The sequence below is a fragment of the Eschrichtius robustus genome, chromosome 2 (genome assembly GCF_028021215.1).
Source record: "Eschrichtius robustus isolate mEscRob2 chromosome 2, mEscRob2.pri, whole genome shotgun sequence".
Classification (NCBI taxonomy): domain Eukaryota; kingdom Metazoa; phylum Chordata; class Mammalia; order Artiodactyla; family Eschrichtiidae; genus Eschrichtius; species Eschrichtius robustus.
Window position 1 is genome coordinate 150360263 of NC_090825.1, and position 27167 is coordinate 150387429.

At 50.9% G+C, this 27167-nt stretch overlaps 1 protein-coding gene across 3 annotated transcripts; it reads left to right on the forward strand.

Annotated features, from left to right (window-relative positions):
- Positions 1-6716: 6716 nt before the first annotated feature.
- HRH2 (histamine receptor H2) lies at positions 6717-26762 on the forward strand. 3 transcript variants are annotated; one of them, XM_068534637.1, is made up of 2 exons: positions 6717-7792; positions 26570-26762. In XM_068534637.1, exons 1-2 carry the CDS (start codon positions 6717-6719, stop codon positions 26760-26762), a joined length of 1269 nt encoding a protein of 422 aa, XP_068390738.1. The 3 variants fall into 3 exon arrangements, with proteins under 3 accessions (XP_068390738.1, XP_068390740.1, XP_068390739.1); XM_068534639.1 differs by lacking the exon at positions 26570-26762 and adding an exon at positions 14577-14636; XM_068534638.1 differs by lacking the exon at positions 26570-26762 and adding an exon at positions 8889-8925.
- Positions 26763-27167: the final 405 nt, after the last annotated feature.

The window sequence follows — 27167 nt, forward strand, 5'->3', positions numbered from 1 at the left end:
TAAAGAATGAAAGTCACCCCGCTGACGTAACTCCCGCCTCTCAGGCCCCTTTGGGACTTCTGCCAGGGGCAGAGCTCCCGAGGGTCTGATGCTGCAGCCACTCGCTGATGCCCTCGGCACCAGGTACCCAGGACATTCAAGACGGCCAATGACAGGGGGAGCCTTCTGAGACATTACGGCTCATAAAGCTGAGGAACTGCCAGGGGCCCAGTGACACCAGCATCTCATTACCTGTGGTGGTAACTGGGAGCGGCCAGCAGGGCCCAGCTGGGCCTGCCCCCGCTGCCGCTCCCCCAGCGCCTGATGTCCCCGCAGGACAGCCGGACGTGGAGCCGTCTTCTGCCTTCCACTCAAGTCACCCTCCGCTCACACTCCCCCCTCCACCCCCGCGGCTTCCCATGGTTCTGTGGTTAAAATCCACCATCTCTCTGCCTCCAAGTTTTTATAGGGGCTGTTCTCTGTGGAATCTGCTTGTTCCCCATTTTCACTGAGTTAACCTTTTTCCTGTCTGTACCGATCTCAACTCACATATCCCCAGACCAAGTCAGGTCTCCACACTACATATTCCTGTGTCTCCCTATGCTGCCCCTTTATATAACTGTCAACACACTGCAGTTAAATCAGCAGCTCTGCCGTGAGTTACTTCACGTTTGCCCCACGCCAAGCTGTTGTAGAAGCTCCAAGACGTGTCTGCCGGGCTCACCGCTGTACCCCAGCACCCAGCACAGTGTCTGCCCCTGAAAAGTACTCCATAAATATATGGAGCATATGTGAATGCTATTTCCTGGTTGTGCCGCTTTAGACAATAATAAAAAATAATATTTATTATTATGAAATAATAATCTTATACTATTATTATGTATAATGTAATCTGCTATGCGCCAGGTACTAAGTGTTTTACAGACCTTTACTCTCTGCATCTTCACATTCACCAAGTAAACAAGGACATATTATTATCCCCATTTTACAAATGAGAAAACTAAGGCTCGGAGAAGTTGCAGTCTTGTGCCTGAGGTCACAAAGTTATTAAATGACACCACTGGGATTAAAACCCAGATCTGTCCAATGTCAAAGTCCTTGCCTTTCAGCCCCTGGGGCTCCCTTCACTTCTCTGAGTGTCAGTTTTTGCAGAATAAGGATCAAACGACCTACTCCGCAGACTTGCCCACCGGCTCCCCCAGAAGGTGCCTGGCACACAGTGGTTGCCTGCTGAATATCGTTTAAAGAAAACAATTGTAAATGATTGCCTGGAAAATCAGATTCATCTTCAAGGTCAAGTGAGAAACCCATAGGAGCCTTAACTGATTCCCCCAAATTGCTGGCTACTCCCCCAGTGGCTGTGCCTGGGGTAACAGAAAAGGAGAGCTTCATTTTACTTCCTAATGAAAAGAGAAAAGTGTTGGACTTGGTTTGATAAAATTTGATGGGAGGAGACTCCAGCCCCCAGACTAGTTAATCTTCTAGATGACCTCGCCCCTCTGTTGGCAAACAGAACATACCACCAGTGGCATCTCTTCTGGGATTTTGTGGGTGAGGAGCAGTGAGAGGGGAGTTGGGGCATCAGGCAGACCCGGTTGGCCTTTGGGCTATACCTCTGCTGGTGGGGTGAACTTCAACCCTTCAAGCCCCCATTTTCTTTGCTGCCACAGGGGAGGATTGAGGAGGGTAATGATATTCTGGATTCCACCCACCACAACTCATTCCTAGGGAGACACATTCTGATGGGGAATCACCAAGGACCACACTCAGAGGAGAATTTTCCTAGGGCCCTGGAAACTCAGAATTCTACCCACTGGCGTTAAAGAACCCCTCCTTCCTGTGCACCCCAGAAATCACAAGCCTCTGCCAGAGGTGGGTATAAGTGGGAGGTAATAGTGAGACGGGATGGAGCAGGTACCTCTGGAAGACTTCCTGGAGGAGGTGACAGTGGAAGCCAAGTCTTGAAGGAAGAGTGAGAGTTCCCCAGGCATGGAAGGGAGGAAGGGCACTCCAGGCAGTGGGAATAGCATGTGCAAAGGAACAGAGTCAGAATGGGCCTAGGACTTTCAAAACCAGGAGGAATTAAATGCCACCAGAGCTGTTTCTCAGAGTGTTGTCCAACTAAAGGGCACTCGGCAGCAGGAGCTAAGGCTAAAGAGAGAAGGCAGAACCAGGTCACGAAGAACCTTAAATGTCACATCAAAGATCTATCTATACTTAGAGACAACCAAGGCTGGTAATGGGAAGTGATCAAAGCAGACTTCCCCAGGCAGAGCCCAGCACAGTGGGTTTAATACACACCTATGAGCACATTGAGTGCATTTAACATACTCAGCTGTGGCTGCTCTTCAGGGCTAATTGGCCACCGTGGCCTCCCAGAGGCACTTGATGAGATGAGTCAGACTGAGCGGGGCCCTGCCTTTTGTTACGGCCACATTTGCCAGGTGATGATTGTAGGTGAAGGTCAGAAGCCTCCCCAGGGAGCAGTGAGGGGCACAGCAACCCATGAGCAAATTCTCCAGAAAGTGCCTTTTCAGAGGCCCTTAAGACAAAGATGAGATGATGTGAGAGGAAGCAGTGTGACACATACAACTGCAGCATCTGTGGCCAACCTGCGAGATGGGGAGAGGAAGTGGCTGAAGCCGGTTTTAATGAATTCCATATCATTTTCACACACACACGTATATACATACACACACACTCTGTGTACCCTGGACCTCTCCCTTAGACAACAAGAAATGTTTGCTGGATGGATGGATGGACAGGACAGATGGATAGGTGGATGGAAGGTGGAGAGAGGTGGTCCAGATCCAGGACCTGCTTGCGGACAGACGCAGAGCCATATTAACAATGCAAGGTGCCAGCAGTATAACTCAGTACAAAGTGCAGGAGAGGGTGCCCCTGCCTGCAGGCGTTCAGGATGGGTTCAGGGTGCCCCTGCTTTTCTTTTTTTTTTTTTTAATTTATTTATTTATTTATGGCTGTGTTGGGTCTTCGTTTCTGTGCGAGGGCTTTCTCTAGTTGCAGCAAGTGGGGGCCACTCTTCATCGCGGTGCGCGGGCCTCTCACTATCGCGGCCTCTCTTGTTGCGGAGCACAGGCTCCAGACGCGCAGGCTCAGTAGTTGTGGCTCACGGGCCCAGCTGCTCCGCGGCATGTGGGATCCTCCCAGACCAGGGCTCGAACCCGTGTCCCCCGCATTGGCGGGTAGACTCTCAACCACTGCGCCACCAGGGAAGCCCCTGCCCCTGCTTTTTGAAAGTTCACTTTACCCCACTTCTCTTTTACCAAAGACCTACATTAGTACCTGTTTTTGCTAACTGAAAGAAACCCAAGGAGGATTTTTGCTTTTACGAAAAAATGTGAAAAGCAAAAATAGCGTTCAGGTTTGTCTTGCGGTAAGCCATCATAGAGGCAGCCTGCACCCCGAGCATAGGGTGGCGCCCCCAGAGCTCCTTCCCCAGGAACCACATTCAGCATCTCAGCAACAAGTCACCGTAGCTGTGAACTGTGTCTGAGCATCTGTGCTTTATCTCGATTTATTTTGTGCATCCGTTGACAAGATGTGTCCTAAGATAACTTCTTTGCTTTACGCCATTTCAGCTTTCTAAAGGTTTCAAAAGAATGCTGTACTTTCAGATGGGGTGGTGGTGGGGAAACGTGTTTGAGCCAGGCCTTGAAAAGGGAGTAGCTGACTGAAGACAGGGAAGAACGGGACTCCAGGTGAAGGAGACAGCAAAGGCAAAGGCAGGAGGGAAGAGACATGCTGCATTTGGGCAAAGTCCTGGTTGCCTGAACGGCAGAGTCAGGGGGACAATTACAGGGCTGTTTGGTGAGATCCACTTAGAAGGACAAGTTGAAGTCTGGTGCAAGAAGGGGCATGAAGGCAGGCTGGAAGGGTGTGAGCTGAGTTTGAATCCAGGCTCTCTGGACACTTACTAAGGGTAAGATGTCACTTGGCCTCTCCAAGCCTTGCTCTCCTCAACTGTTAAATAGAGACAGTGATTCCCCTCACTTGGGGGTCATTGTGAGGATGAGATGATATTTCATTTAATATGTATGATATCACCTTGCCCAGGACTCTTCTACGGTACAGATGTGCCATCCTTGGTTGAACCATTCCCCTGCTGATGGACACTCAGGTTGCCTCCCATTGTTTGCCACTTGCACACCTGCTGATGCAGACGTCCTTCTTCATGGCTCTTCTCATGGTGGTGGTTGTATTGCCACAGCCTAGGTTCCCAAAAGAATGAGTTAGATCTAAGTGATCCAGAGGGGTGTCCGTTATATAATAGGCATTTTAAAAGAAACGAGGAAAAGAAGTAGCAGTGTAATGTGTACAGTGTGTATAAAACAGTGTCCTACATGTGTCTGGTACATGCAGAGCCTCAGAGGAAGAATGTATGGTCTCCATCACACCAAATGGTGAGCAACGGTCACCTCCCTGGCGTGAGGGCTTGGGTATGTGATGGCCCAAATAGTTGGCCCTTCCTGTATACCTCAGGACCCTTGGTTTACTTCAATAAGCATGTCATTGCTTTTAACATTTGAAAGGAAAGTTCAAGAAAGCGTTTTTTATATTAACTGTGATAGTGACAATGACGGCGATCATGATGACGGTGATCTTGGGGTGCCTTGACCCTCTAGGGCTGTCATTCTACCCACAGATTGGCAAAAGCTCCTGCCTTCACAAAGGTCACTGGAAACTTCTGGGACTTAGGCTGTAAGACAGAAACATGACAGGGGTGGTTCTTATCTGAAACTCCAAGAAAAAAGGAACCACCACTCTAGCCCAGCCTGCTAGAGCGGCAGAAGGTGACCAGGAGCTGTGTGATCCCTGCACCAACACAGTGGTTATGACTAAATGATGTCTCTCGTATTCAGGTTGCAAAACCGCTCCAGGCAAGAGCCTAGGAGAGGCTTAATTTATGTCAGATGGTAATGAGCTTGTTTCTGAGAGGGGTTCCGCTGTCAGCTTGATTTTCTGCACACTCCCGGATCCCAGGAGATTGCCTGCTGGCTGCTCTCTGGAAAACCAGGATCAGCTTGAGATAAAGGGTCCAGGAATCAAACGGGCCCTTTGCTTGTTTTGCATCAATTGGAATCACCAGTAGGAAGGAATTTAACCTGAGATTTAACCAAGAAGCATTGCATATGCAGCCATTCTGTTGAAGTGATGTTTGCCGTGAGACAGGAGGTAAGAAGGAAGGAGGAAGGAAGGAACTAGAAACAACCGAAATACCTGTGATAGAGTGATGATAAATAAACCACAGCCAGCCAACCTGGGGACTGTTATGCAGCCATTAGAAAGACTGAGTGAGTTCTGTACCAGCTGACCTGGAAAGTGAGGTTTAGAGAGATGTTAAGAGCGGGTGTGGAGAGGGGCTGCAGTTGGCAGACTACAACAGCAAGCTAGATCTGGTCCTCTTCCTGGTTTTGTGCAGCCCATGATCTAAGAATAGCATTTACATTTTTAGCTTGGAAATTGTCTTAAAGAGTTTGAGAAAAAAAATCAAAAGAAGAAGAATATTTTGCAACACGAGAAAATGATGTAAAATTCAAATTTCAGTGTCCGTAGTAAAGTCTTCTTGGAGCACAGCCATGATCACTCATCTGCACATTGTCTGTGGAGGTGCTTTCACACTAAACAAGAGTTGAGTAATTGCAGCAGAGACCTTGGAGAATGCAAACAGAAAATATTCGCTACCTGGCCCTTTCCTGAAAAAGTTTTTTGGCTCTGCATTTAGAGTATGGTGACATTTTGTAAAACGAGAGTGTGGAACACTGTTTTCGGCGCTTTATCAGAGTAAATGTATTCCATTTGCTTATTTTTCATTCATTTTGTCATTTATTCATCATAGGCTTAATGCCTACTGGTGGGGCCAGGCACTGGGAACTAGCAGTGAACAAACAGATACAGCCCCTGTTTTCGTGGAGCTTAGAGTCTGTGTCTAGATCTTTCTTTGTCTAGTATAAACAACCCTAGCCCCTCCAGCTGTATCTCACATGATGACTTGGTGGTCCAGCCCCTTGCTTCCTGTCTCCCGTCCTCCTCCCGCTATGTATCTTGATTGCTTCTGTCCCTTCTAAGGAGTGGTGCCGGACTGGTCCCATGCCTCCTGGTGTCTCGAAGGGAGGTCAAGGTCTAGAAGGGTTCGCCTTGAATCAGGTCACACTCTCAGTCTGGTTTCAACATGCTCAACACTCAATCTTTGCATTTCTAGCTCACGCACTCCAGTGGACCCCAGAGGGAGAGGCAACAGTGCTAGACCCCCGTCCGTCACGTGGATGGGAGCAGCCGCCCGCTATGGAGAAGGCTGCAGCCATGTCTCCACATGATGTCTCCCAAATAAAACCAAAGCCACCTCCAGACTCACGCCCCGGTGCATCCGTCTCTATGCAAAACCTGGAGAGTGGAGATCTGTTCAGTCCCAGGAGGAAGCCAGCTCTGCCAAGGGGTCATTTGAGGACTGGGGTTTGAACCAGGAACCTCGCTTCAAGGACTAGCTTTCCCTCATCTTCCTTCATACTCATGCCCAACACCTCCTAAGAGACAGCTTTATTTATTTCTAGAAAAACAGCACTGGATCGGTCATTGCAGCCTCTCCACATTTGGACACTTCTCTTGGCTCTGTTGGGCAGCTTGGAACCCAGTGGTTGACATAATTGACCCTTTGGGGAGCTGGAAGAGAAGCAAGCAGGGGCCGGAGGCAGGGGAAGGAGCCGTAGGGTCCCAGGATGGCATCCAATGGCACGACCTCTTCCTTTTGTCTGGACCCTGCTGCATTGAAGATCACCGTCAGCGTGGTCCTCACCCTCCTCATCCTCATCACCATCGCCGGCAATGTAGTCGTCTGCCTGGCCGTGGGCTTGAACCGCCGGCTCCGCAGTCTGACCAACTGCTTCATCGTGTCCTTGGCCATCACTGACCTGCTCCTCGGCCTCCTGGTGCTGCCCTTTTCGGCCTTCCACCAGCTGTCCTGCAGGTGGAACTTCGGCAAGGTCTTCTGCAATATCTATACCAGCCTAGACGTCATGCTCTGCACGGCCTCCATCCTCAACCTCTTCATGATCAGCCTCGACCGGTACTGCGCCGTCACAGATCCCCTGCGCTACCCCATGCTGGTCACCCCTGTCCGTGTCACCATCTCCCTGGTCTTAATTTGGGTCATCTCCGTCACCCTATCCTTCCTGTGTATCCACCTGGGATGGAACAGCAGGACTGAGACCAGCAGTGCCAATCACACCATCCCAAAGTGCAAGGTCCAGGTCAACTTGGTGTATGGCCTGGTGGACGGGCTGGTCACCTTCTACCTGCCTCTGCTGGTCATGTGCATCACCTACTACCGCATCTTCAAGATCGCGTGGGACCAGGCCAAGAGGATCCATAACGTCGGCTCCCGGAGGACTGCCACCATCAGGGAACACAAAGCCACAGTGACCCTGGCAGCCGTGATGGGGGCCTTCATCATCTGCTGGTTCCCCTACTTCACCGTGTTTGTTTACCGTGGGCTAAAAGGGGATAATGCCATCAACGAGACCTTCGAAGCCGTGGTTCTGTGGCTGGGCTATGCCAACTCAGCCCTGAACCCCATCCTGTACGCTGCACTGAATAGAGACTTCCGTACGGCATACCAGCAGCTCTTCTGCTGCAGCCCCACCGACCACGACACCCACAGAACCTCTCTGAAGTCCAACAGCTCTCGGCTGATGAGGATTCCAAGCCAAGGACCCAGGTGGCGGGAAGAGAGGCCCCTGAGGCTCCAGGTGTGGAGTGGGACAGAGGTCACGGCCCCCCAGGGAGCCACAGACAGGTAACTTCCCTGGCAGTTTGTGTGTGGGACGGGGCACAGGGACAGGGTCCCACTCGTGGTAACAGCTGTTCACGAGGTGCTGCTTTGGATGTTATGTGCTGGGAATTCTTCATGAGCACCTTGCAAACCTCGTGTTATTCCGTCCTCCCAAACACCCCCTGAGGTAGAACTTTTTACCTCCATTTTTAAAAGGAGCAAGTCAAATTGCAGAGAACTTGGCCAGGGCCACACAGCTGGGATCTGGATAGAGCTCCCCTGACTCAGAACTGGTGGACTTTTTTTCTAGCTACCTTGTCCTTACAATCAGGAGTCCTAAGTTTGAGGTCCAGCTCGGCCACTTAGTTAATGGTCATAAGTGTTCACCTAAATCTGCCAGGACAGCCCTCAAATGGCCATGTAATAATGCTGCTGCCTGGGGGTTAAATCAGAGACCCAACTCAGCCCACCGTCACTGAGCACCTTTTATGCATCAGCTCTTACTTTGGGGGTGCTCAAGTGGGAGGAGAAAGAGGACTGGCCAAGTTGGGAAGGCAAAGCCTAGAAAGCCAGGCTTGGACATTGTACTGTAGGTCTTAGGGGAAGATGGGAGGATTAGAAGCAAGGATGGGTATAACTCAAGCATCTCTGTACTTTGGAAAGAGGGCTCTGGTTGTCCCCTAAGACATGGACCAGAAGAATGAGATGAGGACAGCGGTGAAGGGGGATGTGGTACTGGTCCATGAGAGAGAAGAGAACAGAGCAAAATCTGGGAGGCTATTAAAAAATAGTCTTGTAGACCATTGGATGTCTGGGATGCAGGAGATGCAAGAGAGAGGATGTCCCAGGACTCCACCCCTGAGAGGTACCCAGGCTGAAAAGATAAACAGGATCAGAATGACATTGAGATCAACTCACTGCTGACAAAGCCCATGCAAGGTATTAAGGGGTACCTCACCAAAGACATGAGTGGCCTGAGGAAGCTCACACATGGAGAGAAGGTTTATAGGTCTGAGCAAGCTCCATCTAGCTGTTGAGAGGAAAAAATGAAAGGATGCTGGTGGAACATCTGAGACATACAAATGCTCAATAAATGTCACTCTCCTTTGTCTTCCCACAGACCATGCCTTTGCCCCCCAGAATGCTGGTCTGTGTGACGGACTCATCCATCCATCCATTCATTCCTTCATTCATTTATTCATTCATTCACAAACATTTGTCAACTTCCTATCACATGCCAGGAACAGTGCTGAGCGCCAGGGATGTAGAAGTGACATTTTGGCATCTGTTTTGATGGACGGGTATGGCAAGTCAACTGTACAGCCTCAATCTCAGCTCTGTGGCTTGAGCGAGTCTCTGCCCCTCTTGCGCCTCAGTTTCCTCATCTAGTAGAATGTGGGGTCTGTCTTCAAGCAGCCTGCCCTGGTCACCTCCCAGAGCCACCTGAAGCACACATGTGCTAAGGGGCGCCAACAGGCTCTATGACCCCCTGTAGGATACTTGTTCTCTCTCGACCTTTGAGCATCAGACTTGAGAAAAGCTTGGATGGACTCTGCACACTCACCCCCTCTGGGTGCTGGTCCCTGTGGAGCATTGTGGGGGTGAAACTGCCCAGCTGGACCCCTCGGCCTTGTGTCCCTCTGGTCCTTGCTGGAGCCAGGTGTGGAGTGTCCCCGCATAGACTTGGGTCCTGGACCCTCCACCTGTCCGCTGCTATCCTTCTGGAATAAGCTTCATTGCTCCTGCAACCAGCCTCCTCCAGGCCTCCCTGCCTCCAGACTCTCCCTCTCAAATCCATCCTCCAAGCCACCCAAAGGCATCTCTCCAAAATGCAGATGGGGAGGCTTCCACGTCTGGCCTTGATAGATAAGATGACCCTGTCCTTCCACACTGCCTCATTCAGGAAGCAGCCTCTGGTACAAAGCAGATTTAGTTCACAAAACAAACAAAGGACAAAGCACGGGGTGTGGACTCTAGAGGAGGCCGCTGGCACTGTTCATTCTCGTTGCCATCCCACTTCCTACTGCTCTTACCTGTGGGGCCCGGGTTAATAGGCTGCCTCTACCCCCAGTCCTTAGGGAGACACTCAGCAGGCACTCACCAGCAATGGCCAGCCCTCACTGAACACCCACTAGGTACCAGGTTTAGGTTTGCCACTATTTCTATGTATTAATCTTTCTGTGACAGCATCTTATCCCCACCCCTGTACCAGGTGCTAGGGTGCAAAGGGAAGTAAAGCCAGCCCCCCATCTCATGCCACCACCTTCACCACCTGTCTGGTTGAGGAACAGACTGGCCACGGTTCAGAGCAGCACGTGCCCAGGCTTGAAACCCAGTGCGCAGGGCAGCCAAAGGAGGCAGCGCCTGGTCCAAAGAGCCCGTCCCCGGGAGCAGACCTCTGAGCTGAGCCTCAAATGCGGAGGGGAAAGACCCGTTCCTCCAGGGTGGTGCTGGACCCTTTAGACCCGGGGCCTCATTTCATTCTCCACACAACCCTGTGCAGTTGATGCTTGTTTAGTTTCCACTTTACAGATGGGGAAACTGAGGCTCAGAGAACTTAAGTAAATTGTTCAAGGGACACAAGCTAGTGATGTAGCCAAAGCCAAGAGCTGAGCAAAAACGGAAAGAGCAGCCCCATTACCACCTGTCTTCTGGGTGCCGGGCACGCTGGGGCAGGGAGCGTCCACCTCCTCTTCTGACCATCACAGCCACCCTGGCCACCAGGGCCAGCTGAGAGGCCGTGCCTGCCTGGGTCACACACAGCAGCCGCAGAGTAGAGGGGTCCGGCAGAGGAGGATGGGGAACCAGTTGGAGGGCCTCATCCTATGGTTGGGGGGATGGGGATCCAGGAAGCCAGGAACAGCCAGAGTTTGATTTTCCAGTAGAGGCTGCCAGGGCGACTGGGGACTTGTGTGGCCTTCCATAAGGTTGGCTCCCAGCTTCCCTGATGACCGATAGTGTGTCCTTCCTGCTCCCCATCTGGGAACAAAACCCAGCATTGACCTGACAGAGAGCCCTTATCCCTGCCAAGGGGCCAGGTGTCTGCCCTTGGTTGGTGATGGCGGAGGTTGCAGGGGGGGGCGGGGGGGGGGGCGGCACAGTCACCCAAGGGGAGACTCCAGGAGACAGTGACAGCTGGCTAGTCCTCCCTGCCCCGAGGCCAACCAGCAGCCATCTCCCCAGCAGGATGCTCTGTCTGCCCCTTCCTGATCCCATTGTCCACCCTTACCCCGCCCCTCATCACCTCTGCCCTTCTCTGATCCCAGGTCCCCAACCTCACCCCTTCTGCTCCACTGACCCTGCTCAGTAACCTCCACTGCTTCTACTGAATACAGGCCTGCTTTCGTTTCCAAGGTAGGGCTGCTGTAACAAATGACGGTGAACTTGGTGACTGGAAACGAGACGGATTTCTTTTCTTACAGTTTGGGAGATCAAGAGACTGAGATCAAGATGTTGGTAGGGCTGGTTCCTTCTGGAGGCTTCAGAGGAGAATCCGTTTCCTTGCCTTTTCTGGCTTCTGGGGGCCACCCGCTCTCCTTGGCTTGTGGCCCCTTCCTCACATCACTCTGACCTCTCGCCTCCATGGTCACATCTCCTTCCCATCTTCGGTAGCCAAATCTCCCTCTGCCTCCTTCTTTTAATAAGGGCACTTGTGATTACATTTAGGGCCCACTGGGATAATCCTGGATAACCTCCCCATCCCAAAGTCCTTAACTTAATCACATCTGCAAAGTCCTTTTTGCCATATAAGATAACTTTCTCAGGTTCCAGCGATGAGGATGTAGACGTCTGGGGTCCACATTCAGCTACCACAAGTCCCAGCTCCCTGGCTTAGCATTAGAGACCCTTCATGATTTGGTCCCTGACCACCTCCTGACACCATCCCCAGGCCACACCCACCCTCCAGCCCCTTCTGCCCCCACCAAAACAAACCACTCAGAGTTCATTCATTCACAAGCTCTCACCAAGAATTTGCTACACGCCAGCACTGTTGGGGGTGTAGCAGTGAGCCAAGCAGAGGCCCTCCTCCCAGAGGGATGTTATTCTAGGGCAGTGGTTCTCAAAATGTGGGCCCCCAGCCAGCAGCATGCTTCTGGGAGCAAAGTAGCTGACGTCGGGCCACACAGCCTCATCCATCCGTGGCAGAGCTAGGATTCCAGCCCAAGCCCGTCTGACCCCAAAGCCAGGCTCTTTCCATGAGGAAATGCTGAATGGACTTGAATTTAGCCCAGGCTCTGAGTGCTACTCCCATAGACAGCAGATGGGGCAACTAAGGCCCAGGGAGGCAAGTGACCTGAGGCCCAGAGCAAGCTGGGGAGGGGCAGGGAGTAGACCCTGTATCTCTGGACCCCTGCCCAGGGCTCTTGGGTCTTTCCCCATACACTCCCTTGCCCTGCGTAATCTCCCCAGGCAGGGAGATAAGACTCCTGAGCGCCAGCCGTCTCTCCGGGGCGGGCGGGCACTTCCTCCTCTCTGCAGAGGCCCTGTGCTTGCGGCTGTCACCCTCCCGGGGGCTGGAGTTTGGAGTCAGGGCTCAGGAAGAAGAGGCGCAAAGGGAGGCCAGGAGCCACGGGTGCCCCCCTGCTGCCAGCTCTCTCCCCTCACAGGCCTCTTGCCAGCACTGCCAGGGCCCACCCTCCTTCTGCTGCCAGTGAGAGAGCATTTCCTCCAGCTGGGAATGGGTCTCTGCTCTGCCCTTCTGGTGCTCTTGGACTCTGATACAGAGTTCTTATCCTGACCAACAAGGCCCTGCCCTGCCCGACTCTTTCCGCTGCCCTAACTCCTCCTCTGGGGCCCGTGGTCCTGTCCCCAGGCCATGCCTAGTCCCATCCCACGCACCCTCCCCTCAGCCCAAGGCAGTCTTCTTACCCCTCTTGGGACATCCTATCTGTTCTGTGTCTGCTCCCCAAGACCGCAAGCTCCCTGAGGGCAGGCTCACGTCTCTGTTGGTCCCTGTCTAACACCTAGCACAGTACCTGGCACAGGACGCCCAGTAATATTTGTTGAATGAATAAGTGAATGAATGAATGCATGAATATCTCATTCTAGGTCCCCAAGAGCCCTGAGAAGTGACTAATACCACCAGTCGCTTTAGAGATCAGGGAACCAAGTCTCGAAACGCTAAGTTCCAGGAACACAGTGGGAACTCAGAAATTCCTGGTTTCCTTTTCTAACTTTGACATCACCGTGGGCCTCCCTCCAAGTACTGGTGTCAGCAGCGGGCCTCACAGAGGAATCCACCAGCTGCTCTAAATCATAGAGTCTGCGGGTGGAAAGAGTCACACCCCTCACCCTGCCTCCCTGGAGAGGTGAAGGGATCCAGGAGTCGGGATGGGAATCCAGAGTTCGGACAAGCTGGATGCGGTCCATTGCGTCTCCACGCCATGTCCCCATTTGGCCAGAGTTTGGGGGCTGGGGGAGGGCGGAGGTGGCTTTATCTTCTGCTCAAAGTCCAGTCTGGTCTGGCGGAGGAGGCTGCAATTCCCTTAGCAGTAAAAAGTTTACATGACTGATGTACACACACTTCTTAAGAAGGAACTTTGCTCAGAAAGGAAGTTTTGCATAATTTACCGCTTCAAGAGCCCAGACTTGTTTATTTGTATCATTTGGGTCCTGAAATAGTCTAACTTTTTGGCACATTGATTCCAGCATCTCTTAAGGGGCCTTTCTGAGCACTCTTTGTAGAGGCGCCCAGAGCAGCTGGTCCCCCTCCCTTCTCCCCGCCAACCTCCCAGCCCCCGCCCTACCCCCGGCTAAGGGGCCTGGCTGCCCCCGGCACACTGGTATCCTGCTGGCTGCTGCTTTGTCACCTCTGCCCTCTGTGCCTGGCGGTCACACCACAAGGCTACTGGGGTGTCTTCCTGCCTCCGTGTGGAAGTTAGGGAGCCCGGTATGAGCCCTGGTCCCACACTAGTTAGGGGTTGGGTGATGTTAGACAAGTCGTTGACAGTCTGAGCTGAAGTTTCCTTACCTATAAAACTATGATAATTATCAGACCTACTTCGCAGAATTGTGAGAGTATAATGGAGTCAGGGATACAGGCACTTAGCACAGTTCCTGGCAGGTGGCAGGTGCTTTAACAGACTTAACAGACATGAATTTTCCTTCTTTGCCATCCATCTCTTTCTCTTTTTCTTTCTTTTCATTTTGTTTCTTTTCTGTCATTTTCTGTCTTTCTTTTTATAACAGTTTTATTGAGATATACTTCACATGCTGTATGATTCACTCATTTCAAGTGTACAGTTCACCGGGTTTTGGTCTGTTCACAGAGCTGTGCAGCCATCACCACAATCAATTTTAGAACATTTTCATCACCCCAAAGAAACCCTGTAGCCTTCAACTATCAACCTCCCGATCCCTGCATTCCCCAGACAACCACCAATCTACTTTCTATCTCTATAGATGTGCCTATTCTGGACATTTCAGATAATCCGTGTGCTTTTGTGCCTGGCTGTGTCACTTAGCATAATGCTGTTGAGATTCTTTCGTTATTTTCTGTCTGTTCTTCCTTCCTTTCCTTTTTCCGTTCTGTTTTGTGTTTTCTTTCCCTCCCTTCCCCCATTCCCTTCTGTGTCCATGGTCACCAAGCGCTCGGGCTTTATGGCAGCTCTCGGCGGTTGGTAGGCCCTTGGGGAGGGGGGCGGGAGGCTGCATCCTGGACCCGCAGGTGGCCCACGTCCCTACCTCCCGCCTGGGTGGGCTCGGAAAGGCCGTTCTCAGGCCTGCGGGGCCCGCACTTCTACACAGCTGTGGGCAGAGCAGCGGACTGCAGCAAGGTATTAACCCTTTTCATCTTCTGTCTCTTCAGAGAGTTTGGGGAGTGAGACCCCCTTCCCAGCCCTGGAGAGGAAGTCAGGGGAAGAGCAGAGGGAGAGGAGGTGGGAAGCCTTTTACAACCTCAAAAGTCAAGGAGAATAAATGGTGGCCCCCCCAGGGGTCACTTGAAAGGTAGAGAACCCCTCCTTTACCTCCCTGGTGATTGTGCCTTTGAAGCAAGCTGGAGGCCCCGTCTGTGCCCCACCATCCTCCCTCCCTCCCTGGCTTTGCACAGACCCCTGCTCCTGCCCTCTCCCCACCTTCCCTTCTGGCTCCTTGTGCCGCAGATCTGACAGGACTGCTATGGAGCTGCCTTCCCAGGGGCTGTGAAGGGGAGGGAAGGGGAACCATGCCTTCGGGGCCGCTGCTAGTAGGTTCGTACCCATGAGAAAAAGGTGAACACTCTAGGTGAACAAATTAAGAGAAAGCCCTTTCTCCAGGGGACCCAGCCCCAGGCCACACAGCTTGGCAAGCAGAAAGAGGTCTGGATTTCAGCCCCGATCCTCTTGTGCAGAGAACAGCCTGCGCAACTACAGGGAGGCCCTGCAGACCTTCCACACCCCTGGGAGACGGCAGGGTGGAGGGCAGGGCTCTGCCAGCCTCTTCTGCAAAGGGCCAGATAGTAAATAAGTTAGCTTTGCGGCGCCTATGTTCTCCGTCACCACTACTCAACCCTGGTGGTATGGCACAAAAGCAGCCCCAGACGATCCTTAAATGAATGGGGGTGGCTGTCTTCCAATAAAACTTTATTTATGGGCACCAAAATTGGAGTTCCATATCATTTTCACCGGTCACAAAATGTTATTCTTCTATTCACTTTTTTTTTCAACCATTTCAACAAAATAGGCGGTGGGCTGAATTTGGCCCACAGGCTATCGTCTGCCAACCGCTGGTGTAGGGGAAAGAAAAGGGTGCCAGTTCCAGCCCCAGCACTTGCTGGCTCCTGGACTGTAGGCAGGTGGCTTGCCCTCTCTGAGCCTCAGCTTGCCCATCTGCAAAATGGGGATAAAAATACCTCCCTGTGAGGATTGTGATGAGGCTTAGCACCGATCTGTGCAAAGCTCCCGACACAGGGTAGATGCTTGTAAGGGGTAATTTTTCTTTCTTCCTTTCTTTTCCCTTTATTTCTTCCTTCCCCCCTCCCTCCTTCCCTCCCTCCCTCCCTCCCTCCCTCCCTCCCTCCCTTCCTTCCTTCCTTCCCTCCCGTGGCCCCTCTGTAAAGGAGCAGCTGAAAAGTCCATGGCAGGCTCTGTGGACTTGTGTCTCAGCTGTGCCACTGAATCGCTCAGTTGGAACCCTGACCCTGAGGCTCGTGTCCCTCCTCTGAAAATGGGGGGCTTGGATCCATCTCAGGGGACCATTCCAACACTAATTATATATAAATGCTTAACAAGAGAGAGAAATTATGCCAAACCCCCAACTGTGTTTGTGTCAAAAATCTTCTGGCGAGGGCGAGGAGGAACCTGTTTTTCATACTAATGAGTCACCCTGAGTATGCAGGCAAATGCAGTAAAACATGTCCTTGTCGCAACCTGAGCCTTGAGTGCAGGGGTCACAGGCAGGTAGGGATGCAGATTGGGTGCAGGACAGAGCTCCTAGAGAGACGCAGCCTGGCAGACAGGGGACCGGGGTTTCTCACTGCCTCCGCCACTGACAGGCTGTATGGCCTTTAGAAGATCACATCCCTCTCTGAGCCCCAGTTTCCTCATCTGTCAAGGAGAGCTAAGACTTCTAGCAGATGTCGCTGCTCTTAAAGCAACAGCAGTGAGCCACAGGGCTCTCTGTTTTCGGGTGATGCTGTGTTCATTAAACCTACAGCAGCTGTTTGTGGTCGTGTCAGGGGACAGGGACGGGGTGTGCCTGAGACCCAGTGGGTATTTTAGGGCGTCCACAGCCCCTGAGGATCCCCTGAGAAGTGAGGACCATTCCCTCGCTGCCCATCTCTGGGCAGGGAGGTGGGGGGCAGGGGAGTTTGTCCCAGCTCCCCAAAGTGGCATGTGGCTCCGCTTGTCCACATCTGACCGTGCAGAAGGCTGCAGCTTGCAGGGAGGGCCACAGGCTTTGGGACCCACGGGCGGGTGGATGAGACTCAGGGCTTCCTCATTCCAGGACTGAGCACATGCCAATGTCACCCAGGGACGGACGCTCTCGGTGGGCAGCAGGGCATTCCCCAGCACCCAGAGGATTTGGGGGAACTTCCCCTTTCCACACTGACTTGGGAAACACAGAATATTTACAAATACTTCATCATCATTGCAATGGAACGTTAAAATTGAAAGTCAAAGAGAAACCCCATTCCTGTTGCCATCTCACACAAGCCCTGAAGTCACGCTCCGTACTCCCTTTCTGTCACTCATGAGAGATGTGGTCCTAATATCATGGCGACAAGAGGATCCACATGTGGAGATCCTAAGGGGGTCTCTGCGTTAGGGGCTGCTGAGCCTTACTGATTCATTCACTCAGTCGCCCTTTAGTGCCCCTTCCCCGTAGGGTGTGGGGGGTGGGGGGTAAAGGGGGCGACTAATGGATCTGTGAGATGAGCTGTGGGATAAGTGCTTGGACCTGGCAGGTGTGGGGGCCCAGGGGGCCCCGGGGTGGCCCAGGAATCGGGCAAAGCCTCCTGGAAGGGGTGATGGCTCAGCTGACTCCTGAGGGACAAGCAGGAGTTTTCTAAGCTGAAGGGCAGAGGTTAGAGGTGCCATCCTAGGCAGAGGAGGCTGGAAGTGGGGGAGGAAAGGAGGGACGGGGAGGGGACGGAGCTACCGGGGATTCACAGACGATGGGAAGGCGACTGATGGGCAGGTACTTCCTTTTCTAAAACTTTGTCCCCATCTGAAAAGTAGGGCTGATCATCCTAGCCCCTCCCTCCCAGGGCTGGAAAAGGGACCAAGGGCGTTAATGCTTGGCCTGGGACGGAAGCTTAGGGCAGAGCGCTGAGTCCGCTCAGGTGTAAGATTCTTTGCTTCATTCTGCTCTGGACGCCCACAGGCCACCACTTCACGGATGGTGGAAAAACGTACATTTTCCAGGTCAGGGGCTCTCAGGCACTTCCAGCTGTAAACACGGTGACTTTGGAAGTTGAACCCAGTCAATACAAGAGTCTCTCCACTGCCCCCTCCTTCCCTCCAGGGCAAGCTAAGCTCCCAGAGGCTGTCTGGCCCCCATGGCTTCCTTCTCCCTCCATGGTGCCCATGCCATGCCTGGGCCCTGGGGACACAGCTGGCCTGCTCCAGGCCTCCCCTGGGTTGCTGAGGAAGAGCCACACCCTCCCAAGGGCCTCGGCCTCTGCTACAGGCCCCCAGGCCCCCAGGAATCCCCCAGCAGGCAGGCCCCAAGGCCCAGCCACATGCTAGGGCTCACTGTAGGTCTGGGAGATTTTAGGGGCCTCTTGTACCCCATGTGAGAGCAGAGGAACTGGGGTACAGAGCTCCGTGAAGCCTCCTCACGGCCATGTCTGCAGGCCCACCCCCCCTTGTCCTAGGAAGTCGGACACAAGCCCCTCTACTTTCAGACGCTCACACTCATCCTCCAGTGACCCCCTCATCTTGCCTCCAACGAGCATTCTGACCCCAAAGGAGAGGCTGGGGGCAGGGCCCACTCTAGCAGCCAACTCAACCTCCTGCCCCAGCTTCCTCTCTGGGTGCTGGGGAACTGCTCTCACAGGCTCCTGAAAGCCAAATGCCCTTGAACTCTCTCACCATTGTTTCTGTTTCTGTTCCGAGTCACTGCCTGAATGGCGGGGGGGTGGCACTGGCAATGGGGACAAGCCCACTACATCTCAAATTAGTATCCTGTCCTACCCCACCAGCGACGCACCACACACCTGACACACTGGCCCACGTTCAACACCTAACTAGCCGGTGATGGTGACTAGTAACCACCACTGCCCTGGGAATGGCTGAGCCTGGTAGAGTCAGACTGCCTGGGAGCTGATTGACCCTGGGCACGTTACCTCTCCGTGCCTCCATTTCTTCATCTGTAAATGGGGATGTTGCTAGTACCCACTTCAAAAGGTCGTTGTAAGGGTTCGAGGAGAGAATAGATATACAAGCCCGAGAACAGTATCGTCCACAGCAGTTCACTGGCAGGCATGGGGCTCCATGAGGAGCCTCGAGATTGACTAAAGTGTTCTCCAATCGTTGTATTTTGCCCTTGTCTCGACGTTATTTTTGCTCTTATAAGCAATCCTCTGATGAACATCTCCATGCCGAGAATATTCTGTTTCTTTCAAATTATTTCCCCAGAAACTGAATTTCTGGAACCGGAATTACTGGTGAAAGGAGAGGGATATTTGAGGCCTTTTGTTACACTTTGCTTAATTGTTTTCTAGACTGGCTGTACGGGGGCCCACCAGCCACCTCTGAAGGCATCACTTCCTGGGTGCCACGCAGGGGGAGGGTCCTAGAAGGGCTGTGAGGGGGGCTGAGTAGGGCAGAGGTACAGCTGGCAAGGAGAAGGGGTCTCTGGCATTTAAGGATGGACAGAGGGGCAGGGAAGAGGGAGAAGAAGGGGCTAAGGAGGAACCATCAGAGAGGTGAGCCCACGCCCAGGGCCTGAGCCGTTCAGAGACTACAGAGCAAATAAGTCTTCAGTCAAAAGAACTGGCATAGTGATGCCAGGAGCTGAGCCCGGGATGCAGCGCCTGACCCACCTGGATGACCTTGGGCAAATGGCAGCCTCTCTGAGCCTCAATTTCCCATCTATGAAATGGGCGTGACCTTTCGCCTGCCTCAGCGGGGTGGGATGGAGTGAGTGATAGGACATGACTTTGAGAGTTGCCTCGGGCACTGTGGGTTCTTTTTCCGTGAGCACCCACTGGCGTGAGTGGGCAGGGTTTTGGGGGTTTCCTTCGGTTTTAAAAAACATTCCAGAGTTTCAGGGAGAGGATTGGGCAAGCCAGCCAGTCTCAAAGAGAGGTTACTTAGGGTTGGAGCAGCCGGGCAGGGTGAACACAAGATCTCCCTTGGGACTGGGGAGATCTGATCATGGCCCAGAGTCCACATGCATTGGACAGGGAGGGGAGGTGGGGGCAGGGAATCTCCAGCTTTGCAGGTGGGCCAAGCTGGGCTCTTTCAATCCTCCACCATTTATTGGCTGTGCAAGTGAACTAAAGTTCTTTGGGCTCAGACTTCCTCATCTGTTGGAGATAAGAATATCGTAACTCTATCATATGTATCACATGGATATTGTGAGAGTTCAACGTTAAGTGCCTGACCCATGATCACTCTCAACGTTTTATTATTCTGCCGTCTCATTCATCAGCAAAAAGTGGGTGACACGGAGGCAAAGGAAGGGTTGAGTGGAAGTAAGCCACACCACGCCTTCACTGCTCCTTCAAGCAGCAAGCCCAGCGTGCTATAACATGCCCAACACTCCTTACCGGCTGTGTGACCTCGGGCAAGTTTCCTAACCTCTCTGTGCCTTAGTTTCCTCCTCCATCAAATAGGGGGACTAACGGTACCTACCCCTTGAGGTTGAGCTCATATTTACAAAACGCCCAGAACCAGGCCTGGCGTGCAGCAGGAGCTCCATGCATAGCGGCTGTCATCTGGTTGCTCTTAGGGCTCAGAGCACAGGCTTTGGACCTAGCAGACGTAGCACAGAGCCCTGTTCCTCCACGCACTGGTGTGACCTTGGTCAGGCAGATCACTTAATCCCACGAAGAGCCAGTTCCCTCATCTGTAAAGAAGTGGGTGGTGGGGCCCCCAAGGCACCCCAAACATACAGTAAGCACTCAACGTGACTATTGACTGAGGGCCTTAAAGAGGACCCCATGGAAACTGCCAGACCCATGCCCTGAGGCCTTGGCTCTCCCAGTGGTGGGTGCATGCTTCTCCCACCTTATTTGTCATGAAAATGAACACTGTTTTTGCAAAACTCCTGCAGGTAGCCTTTGCCCAGCTTGAAGGACAGAAAGAGAGCTCCATCTATGGACTTGGCCATGGGCGCCCATCATCCTGCCCCAGCCCCCCACCCTTCAAAGCAGACGCTGATGCAGGCAAACCCTCTGTGTTTACTTCCAGAAAAGTATGAGAAGGACCTGAAAAAAATCATTTCTTTCATGAGCGGAGGGCTGAAGTTTGGTCATTTCGGCCAAATACTGGGTAGTACTGGTTTGTGGTAGAAAACAAAGTTATTTGAAGATAACACTCATATGAGTGGGCTCTGGGTAACTTGGCATCCTGAAATTTCCACCTCATAGCTTATTTTAGGACAACCAGAAATTAGGTCTGCTTGGAGAAGAGGGTCACCCCTGATTTTGGCAAAAGCATAAGGCAAGGGGACAGACACTTGGTGGGTTGTGGCTGGCTCCCAGGGCACTAGAGGGCCACTTCCCCTTTCTAAGTTCCTCCACTTCCCTTTCCTCAAAAAGGAGAGGGGACTTTGCACTGACCCAGTTCGCAGGATATATGTGAAACTGCCCTTCTGGGTGTGGCAGTTCCCCCAGATGCTTGGGTGCGGGATAAGCAAGGGTCTGGGTTCAGGGATCAGCCCAGCCTTCAACACGCAGTCCCTCAAGTGCCAGTTCTTGGTGACCCTCAGGGAAAAGCAGCTAATGGCTGTACCCATCGCGGGAAACAAAGGAGGAGGGAGAAAGGGAGAATCTTCTGGAATTTCTAAACGTTTCTCTTCTCCCATCACTTCTCCTGGCTTCTACAGCACTTCCCCTGGGATTATGCCCATTTTACAGATGAGGAGATGGGATTCCGACAGGGAGGTGGAGCTGTCTGAGACCCGACAGCAGGGGAGTGAGGAAGCCTCAAACTGAATGCATGACTCCTGGTTCTAAATCTCACATTTTGTCCCAATCATCCCAACGCAGGGCTGGTGCTCAGCAGGTATTTGCTGAAATGGTCACCATGCCTCACTGTCTGTCCCAAGGTCCTGGCTCACAGTGCTCTTCTGGGCTGGTAGTAGTGGGAAGGTAGATATAGAAATAAAGCCAGCATGAGACACCACACAGAGGGGTAAGGGCTGCCCCGCAGCCAGGGGAAGTGCTTCTGTTTCTGCTGACCTGTGAACTTGGGAAGTCAGAAAATGGGAGAATCACTATCGAAAATGAGATTGGCTGGGTTTTTCATTCATTAGTTCACACACACGATTGAACACCTGCTATAAACTTGGACAGTGAGGTACATGATGAAAGATCCAACACCTGCCTTTAGTCTGGGAGATAGACAGGTAAACTGATGGTTAACCCAAGGAGGTTAAGTGTCTCAGCGGAGGGGCTGTAGGAGCCAGGAGGGAATCAGTAATCCTGAGAGACCTCAGAGACACCTTCCCAGAGGAGGTGATGCCTGAACAGAACCTTGAAACACTTCGAAGTGCACAGCAAAGAAGGTAAAGGAATTTCAAGCAATGGGGATGACACGTGTGTAGGTGCAAGTACAAGACAGAGCAGAGTAATGTGTGCATGAGGTGGTTCTGTGTGATAATTTGTACTATAAGCAGTAGTAGATGGTAATGGAAAAGGTCACTGACAGTCATTATCTGAGTCCTTACAATTGTCCTGTGAGCTTGATATTATTAACATATTTCACAGACGAGAAAACCGAGGTTCAGGGCGAGACTGAGCAAGGCTTCTCATTGAAACTGGGTCCTGACCCCTGGTGGCTTAACATATTATAGCACCCTCATGTGAAAAGATATTCAAAGAACATTTATTTAAGAAAGCTATTAGGACACTATTAACTGCCAGTAGCAGAAACCCAGTTAAAAGAGGCTGGGATTGGTGGAGGTAGGGAACTAGCTTATAGAACTGAAGAAATCAAGAGTAGCTTCAAGTTGGATTCAGGAGCTCAAATATCATCATAAATTTGTCTTTCTCCAGCTTTCAACTCAGTTTCACCCTGTGTTGCCTTCATTTTCAGTTAGAGTCTCCCCATGGTGCCACCAGGAGCTCCAAGCTTACATCTTACCATCTTAGTAGCCCCAATGGAAAACATGCCCCTTTCCTCCCGTTCCAACAGAAAGTTTTAGGCTTAAGTTTCATTGGCTGGATGGGGTCCTGTCTCTACCTCTGTACCCAGACCTGGAGCCAATGCAATGAATAAGGTAAATCTCACCTCACCCACATGGACAAAGAGTAGGGAAGTTTGGATCCCAAAGAAGAATCAAGGTGTTATTACCAAGAGAAGGGGGATTGATGATGGGAAGGTAGAAATAAGATGTTTACCATAAGCACTTACCGAATGGCAGACAACCTATTATGTGCTCTCCTAGAACCCCATTAACATCTCCGAGCCTCAAGTGTCAGAGCTCAGGGCAAAGATGGGCCATAAAGGAGTCCAGGAATATTAAACATACAAGTATCTCTAGACGTGTGTAATGTAATGAAGTCTACACAGTGTGGGAATCCAGCTTAGTGTCTCATCCCAACTTACATTTGGCATGAATGGGAAGCTAAGTAAAGGAGGAAGGGCTCCATACCACTAGACATTATTAAGTTAAATACGCATGGCAAAAAATTTTAATAAGAGGATGGAAATTCCATATGGTAAGGAGGAAAGAGAAGGAGAAAAAAGGCAGTTTAAAACAAAGCAAAAAAAAAAAAAAAAAAGACCGGAAATTTTAGAAAAGATGGGACAAATGTAGAACACAAAATCATATAGAAGAAATTAGTCAAAATATATCAGTAATCACAGGACATATAAATGGAATAACCTGGACCAATTAAAAAAATGGAGGTTGTCAGACTTGATTTTTTTTAAACCCAAACAAATATTTTTACAAGAGATAGACTCAAGGAAACAAAAAAGTTGAAAGTATAAGGAAGGAAAAATAAGGTATACTAGGCAAATAATAGCCAAAAGAAATCTGGGTAGCTATATTAACAGCAGACAAAGTGAACTGTAAGCAAAAAGTATTACTAAAGATAAAGAGGGTCACCATCTTTTGAAAAAAGATTCAATTCCCTAGAAGGATAAGAATTCTAAACTTGTATGTACCAAATAAACCAGCTTCAAAAAGTAAAACTGACAAAGTAACATTGACAAAACTACAAAGAGAAATTAATCATTAACATCATAAGCAAACAATATTAAGACTAAAAGGGAGATATTATTATAGATTTTGCAGAGATTAAGAAAGATGATAAGAACATCGTGGTCGATTTTATGCCCAAAACAAGGGAAAATTCAGACGCAGTGCACGAATTCCTAGCAACAGAACTTGCCAAAACTGACTTGGGAAGAAATAGAAAACCCAAATGGTCCTATAACCATTAAAAAATAAAGAAAGTGAATGAAACACCAGTAGTACTTGGTTTTGCCAAGGATTTCTACCAAACACTCAAGGAACAGATTGTTCCAGCCCTGCTCAAACTCTTCAGAGGAGAGAAAAAGGGAAACTCTGCTGTTTATTTGATGAGGCCAGTAGAGTGTAGATTCGAAAACAAGTATGAGAAGGGAGAAGATAAAAATGAGAAACAACCCAGATGTCCACCAGCAGGTGAATGGATAAATAAATTGGAGTATCTTCCCATGATGGAATACTTTATGACTGTGAAAATGAACTACAGGTTCACGCATTGACAGAGTTTAATCTCAAAAGTATAATGTTAAACAACAACTAAAAAAAGGAAGCTACAGAAAAAAATCCTAAAACATGGTTCCATTTATATAAAAGTAAAATGCTGGCAGAACAACACAGTATATTATTCAGGGGTACATACATATTTGCTGAAACAAGTCAGGGGCTGGTAAATTCTGTTTCTTAACCTGAGAGGTGGTTACACTTGTATTCATTTTAATATTCTTTAATATTTTAAGCCACACATATGTGTTTTTTATATAGCCTCTTTGATGTATTTCATTGAAAGATATTTAATGACACAATCTCCATGTAGCAGAAAGATATGTCTGAGTAGAGGAGTTATTTGAGATGTTTATTTTCTTCTTTTTGTTAGTCTCTATGTTCTGTATTTTTTACTATGAACACGTGATACTTCCATAATAATATTATTTTAAATGATTTTACAGCCTTTTAGAAGAAGGGAGGTAATTTCCTAGCCTCGAGCTAGCTTGTCTTTGATAATTTCACTAATCTACGTGAAAGTCACTTTATCACACTTCAGGCTCCATCTGGAATGTTAATCCAAGGGTAGATACCTGCCTACTTGGTCAAATATGTACACTGCTGGCGCGGAGAAGAACCGGAGCCTCTGAAGTGCAGGGGTGTGACCTGGAGGTCCAGGTGAGGGCAGGTGTTCTGGGGACGGTGGGGCTGGCCAAACCCACGAGAGAGCTTGGGCCATGCAAGGCCTCCAGCACTGGCTAAGCCAGAACATACCATGCACTGAAGGAAGCTTGGGTGTTGGCTGTGGGTGCTGGCTGTGTCATTGTTCACAAAGCCTTTACAAAGGCAGGCATCCAAATCTACACCTCCCCTCTGATGGACTCTAAGGGGAAGCATGATGCTTTTCTCTCTCTCCATGTGGAAGGGAGTGAGTTCGATTCCTCTGGCGGCCAGAATACCTTAACAGATGATGGCTAGAGCTGAGGCCAGGCACAAGTTTCATGGGACATCCAGAGGACCCACAGTGAGTCTCAGGACCAAGCAAGGGCTAGCTTCCAGCCTGAAACTGGACGAAGAAAACTACTGCTCCAGCCTAGGCAGGGAAGCAAGAAACTAGGTGGCATCCATTGCCTTAGACAGAGCTAAAGCCGGATTTTGTCCTGCCCTGGAGCTGCAGAGACCCCAGGCAGAGTGTCTAGGGACACCAAGCAATACTTAGCTTCTCCTGCACTGGGGCCAAGCGTGAGCCAGGATGGGTCAGGACTTGCAAGGACACTCCTCAAACCACACTTGCTTGCAAATCCCCTTCCCTGTGCAGCCCATAATCCTCTCCCAACTGCATTATATTCACTTAAATCTCTACACCACCTGGCTGTTTTCACTGAAATATATTTATAAGACTTTATATCATCACCATAAATGGAAATGCAGTATCGCTTGTGGAAAACAGAAAGTACTTGTGATCATAGAAACAATGACACAAAACAATGCCACCCAAGTTTGGCCAGATCCCATTGCCTGATTAAAGCTCTGAGCCTGTCCCCACTCCAGGTTATAAAGGGACACCTGCGTGTTGAGTACTAAAAACACAGGCCCTCCACACTGAGGCCTTTTCTCTTGACCTCAGAAGGCTTGAAATAAAAACAATGAAGGAATTCTTACTCACTGAAAGTATCAGAAGGAAAAAGCAGGTCAGCTGTCTACATCTTAGCAGGCAACAGGGCAAAGGAATTTTGTATAACCAGATATGGGGGAAGTCTTCATCTTTCTGAAAATGTATGTCAAATACTTTGTTAAAAACTTTCCTCCCAAGTGTTTGGCTAACTTACCTTCAGTGACCTTCAATCAGCTTGACTCAATGGACACAACTGAGGACCTACTATGTGCCGGTGGCCACTTAGTAGGGGTTTGAAAGGCAAGGGCCTTGCCTTCAGGGACCGCACATTCTTATGGAGAGACAGACGCATTCACAACTGATTTTAATGCAAGGCTGACTAAATCTTTGTGTCTTCTTCTCCCAGCCTTCCCCCAACTCATGCAAAACGTGATGTAGGTGTTCAGGAATCATTTTATTCAGGCACAGAAATAGCAAACATTCATTGGTCTCCTACCATGAGGCAGGCAATGTGTGGGATACTTTTAAACATATTTTATAACACTTAATCCTTTCAAGAATTGGAAAGGTGGTTATTTTTACCTCCACTTAAGGTTCAGAGAGGTTAAGTAACTTGACCAAGGGTACACAGCATGTTAGAAGCTGATTTGGGGTTTGAAAGCAAGTCTCCTGAATGCTCCCCATTGCGGGTTGAGGGAACAAGTCCCTGTTGCACGTGGGAGGTTCCCCGCCCCATAGCACCCCACCCTTCCCAGCTCCCGGCTTAGAAGAAGCAAAGGCCAGAGGCTAGGTCTGGCCCTGCTGGCCTTGCTCGGTGGTCACCTCAGCCCTAACCTATGCTTGTGTCTCCCCAGGAAGCCAGCGATGTCCTGCACCCTGTGCTCCAGCAATCTTCTGAGCTGCTGCAAGAGCCTGTGGGCGCTTAGATTCCTCCAGAGACACGTGGGAGGCCCCTTGGAGGAGCAGCCGGGAAAGCCACTGTCTGAGGAGCTGCTAAGGACACTGGCCCAGGAATCGCTGAGGACGCTGCCCTCCGAGGCTGTCTAGACCCAGCCCCAGAACGCTGAAGATCCTGCTTCTGGTCACCAAAATTTGACTCCTGGAGCCACTAAGGACCCAGCAGCCCCCCCCCCAAACCACCGAGGACACACCCTAGCCTGAGTCTGGGGACTCCCAGGGCACATGGTGGGTGCTGGGGTCCTCTGGCCTCGGATGGAGCAGACTGCTCTGCGCTCAGACTCCCCTGGGTCTGGGTCTGCTGAATCCCATGGGTTCAGAGCTCACGTTGGTGCTGGCCCTGAGTCACGGGCAGAGACGGTGGGACTTTCGGGGATGTGCACACAGGCGCGTACACGGAGGTGTATGTGCAGACACACGCCTGCCCTCTGAGCACGGCGGAGGGTTGTTGCCATGAAGCATTGGCCTCTCACTCCCTCGTGGGTCCTGCGGGAT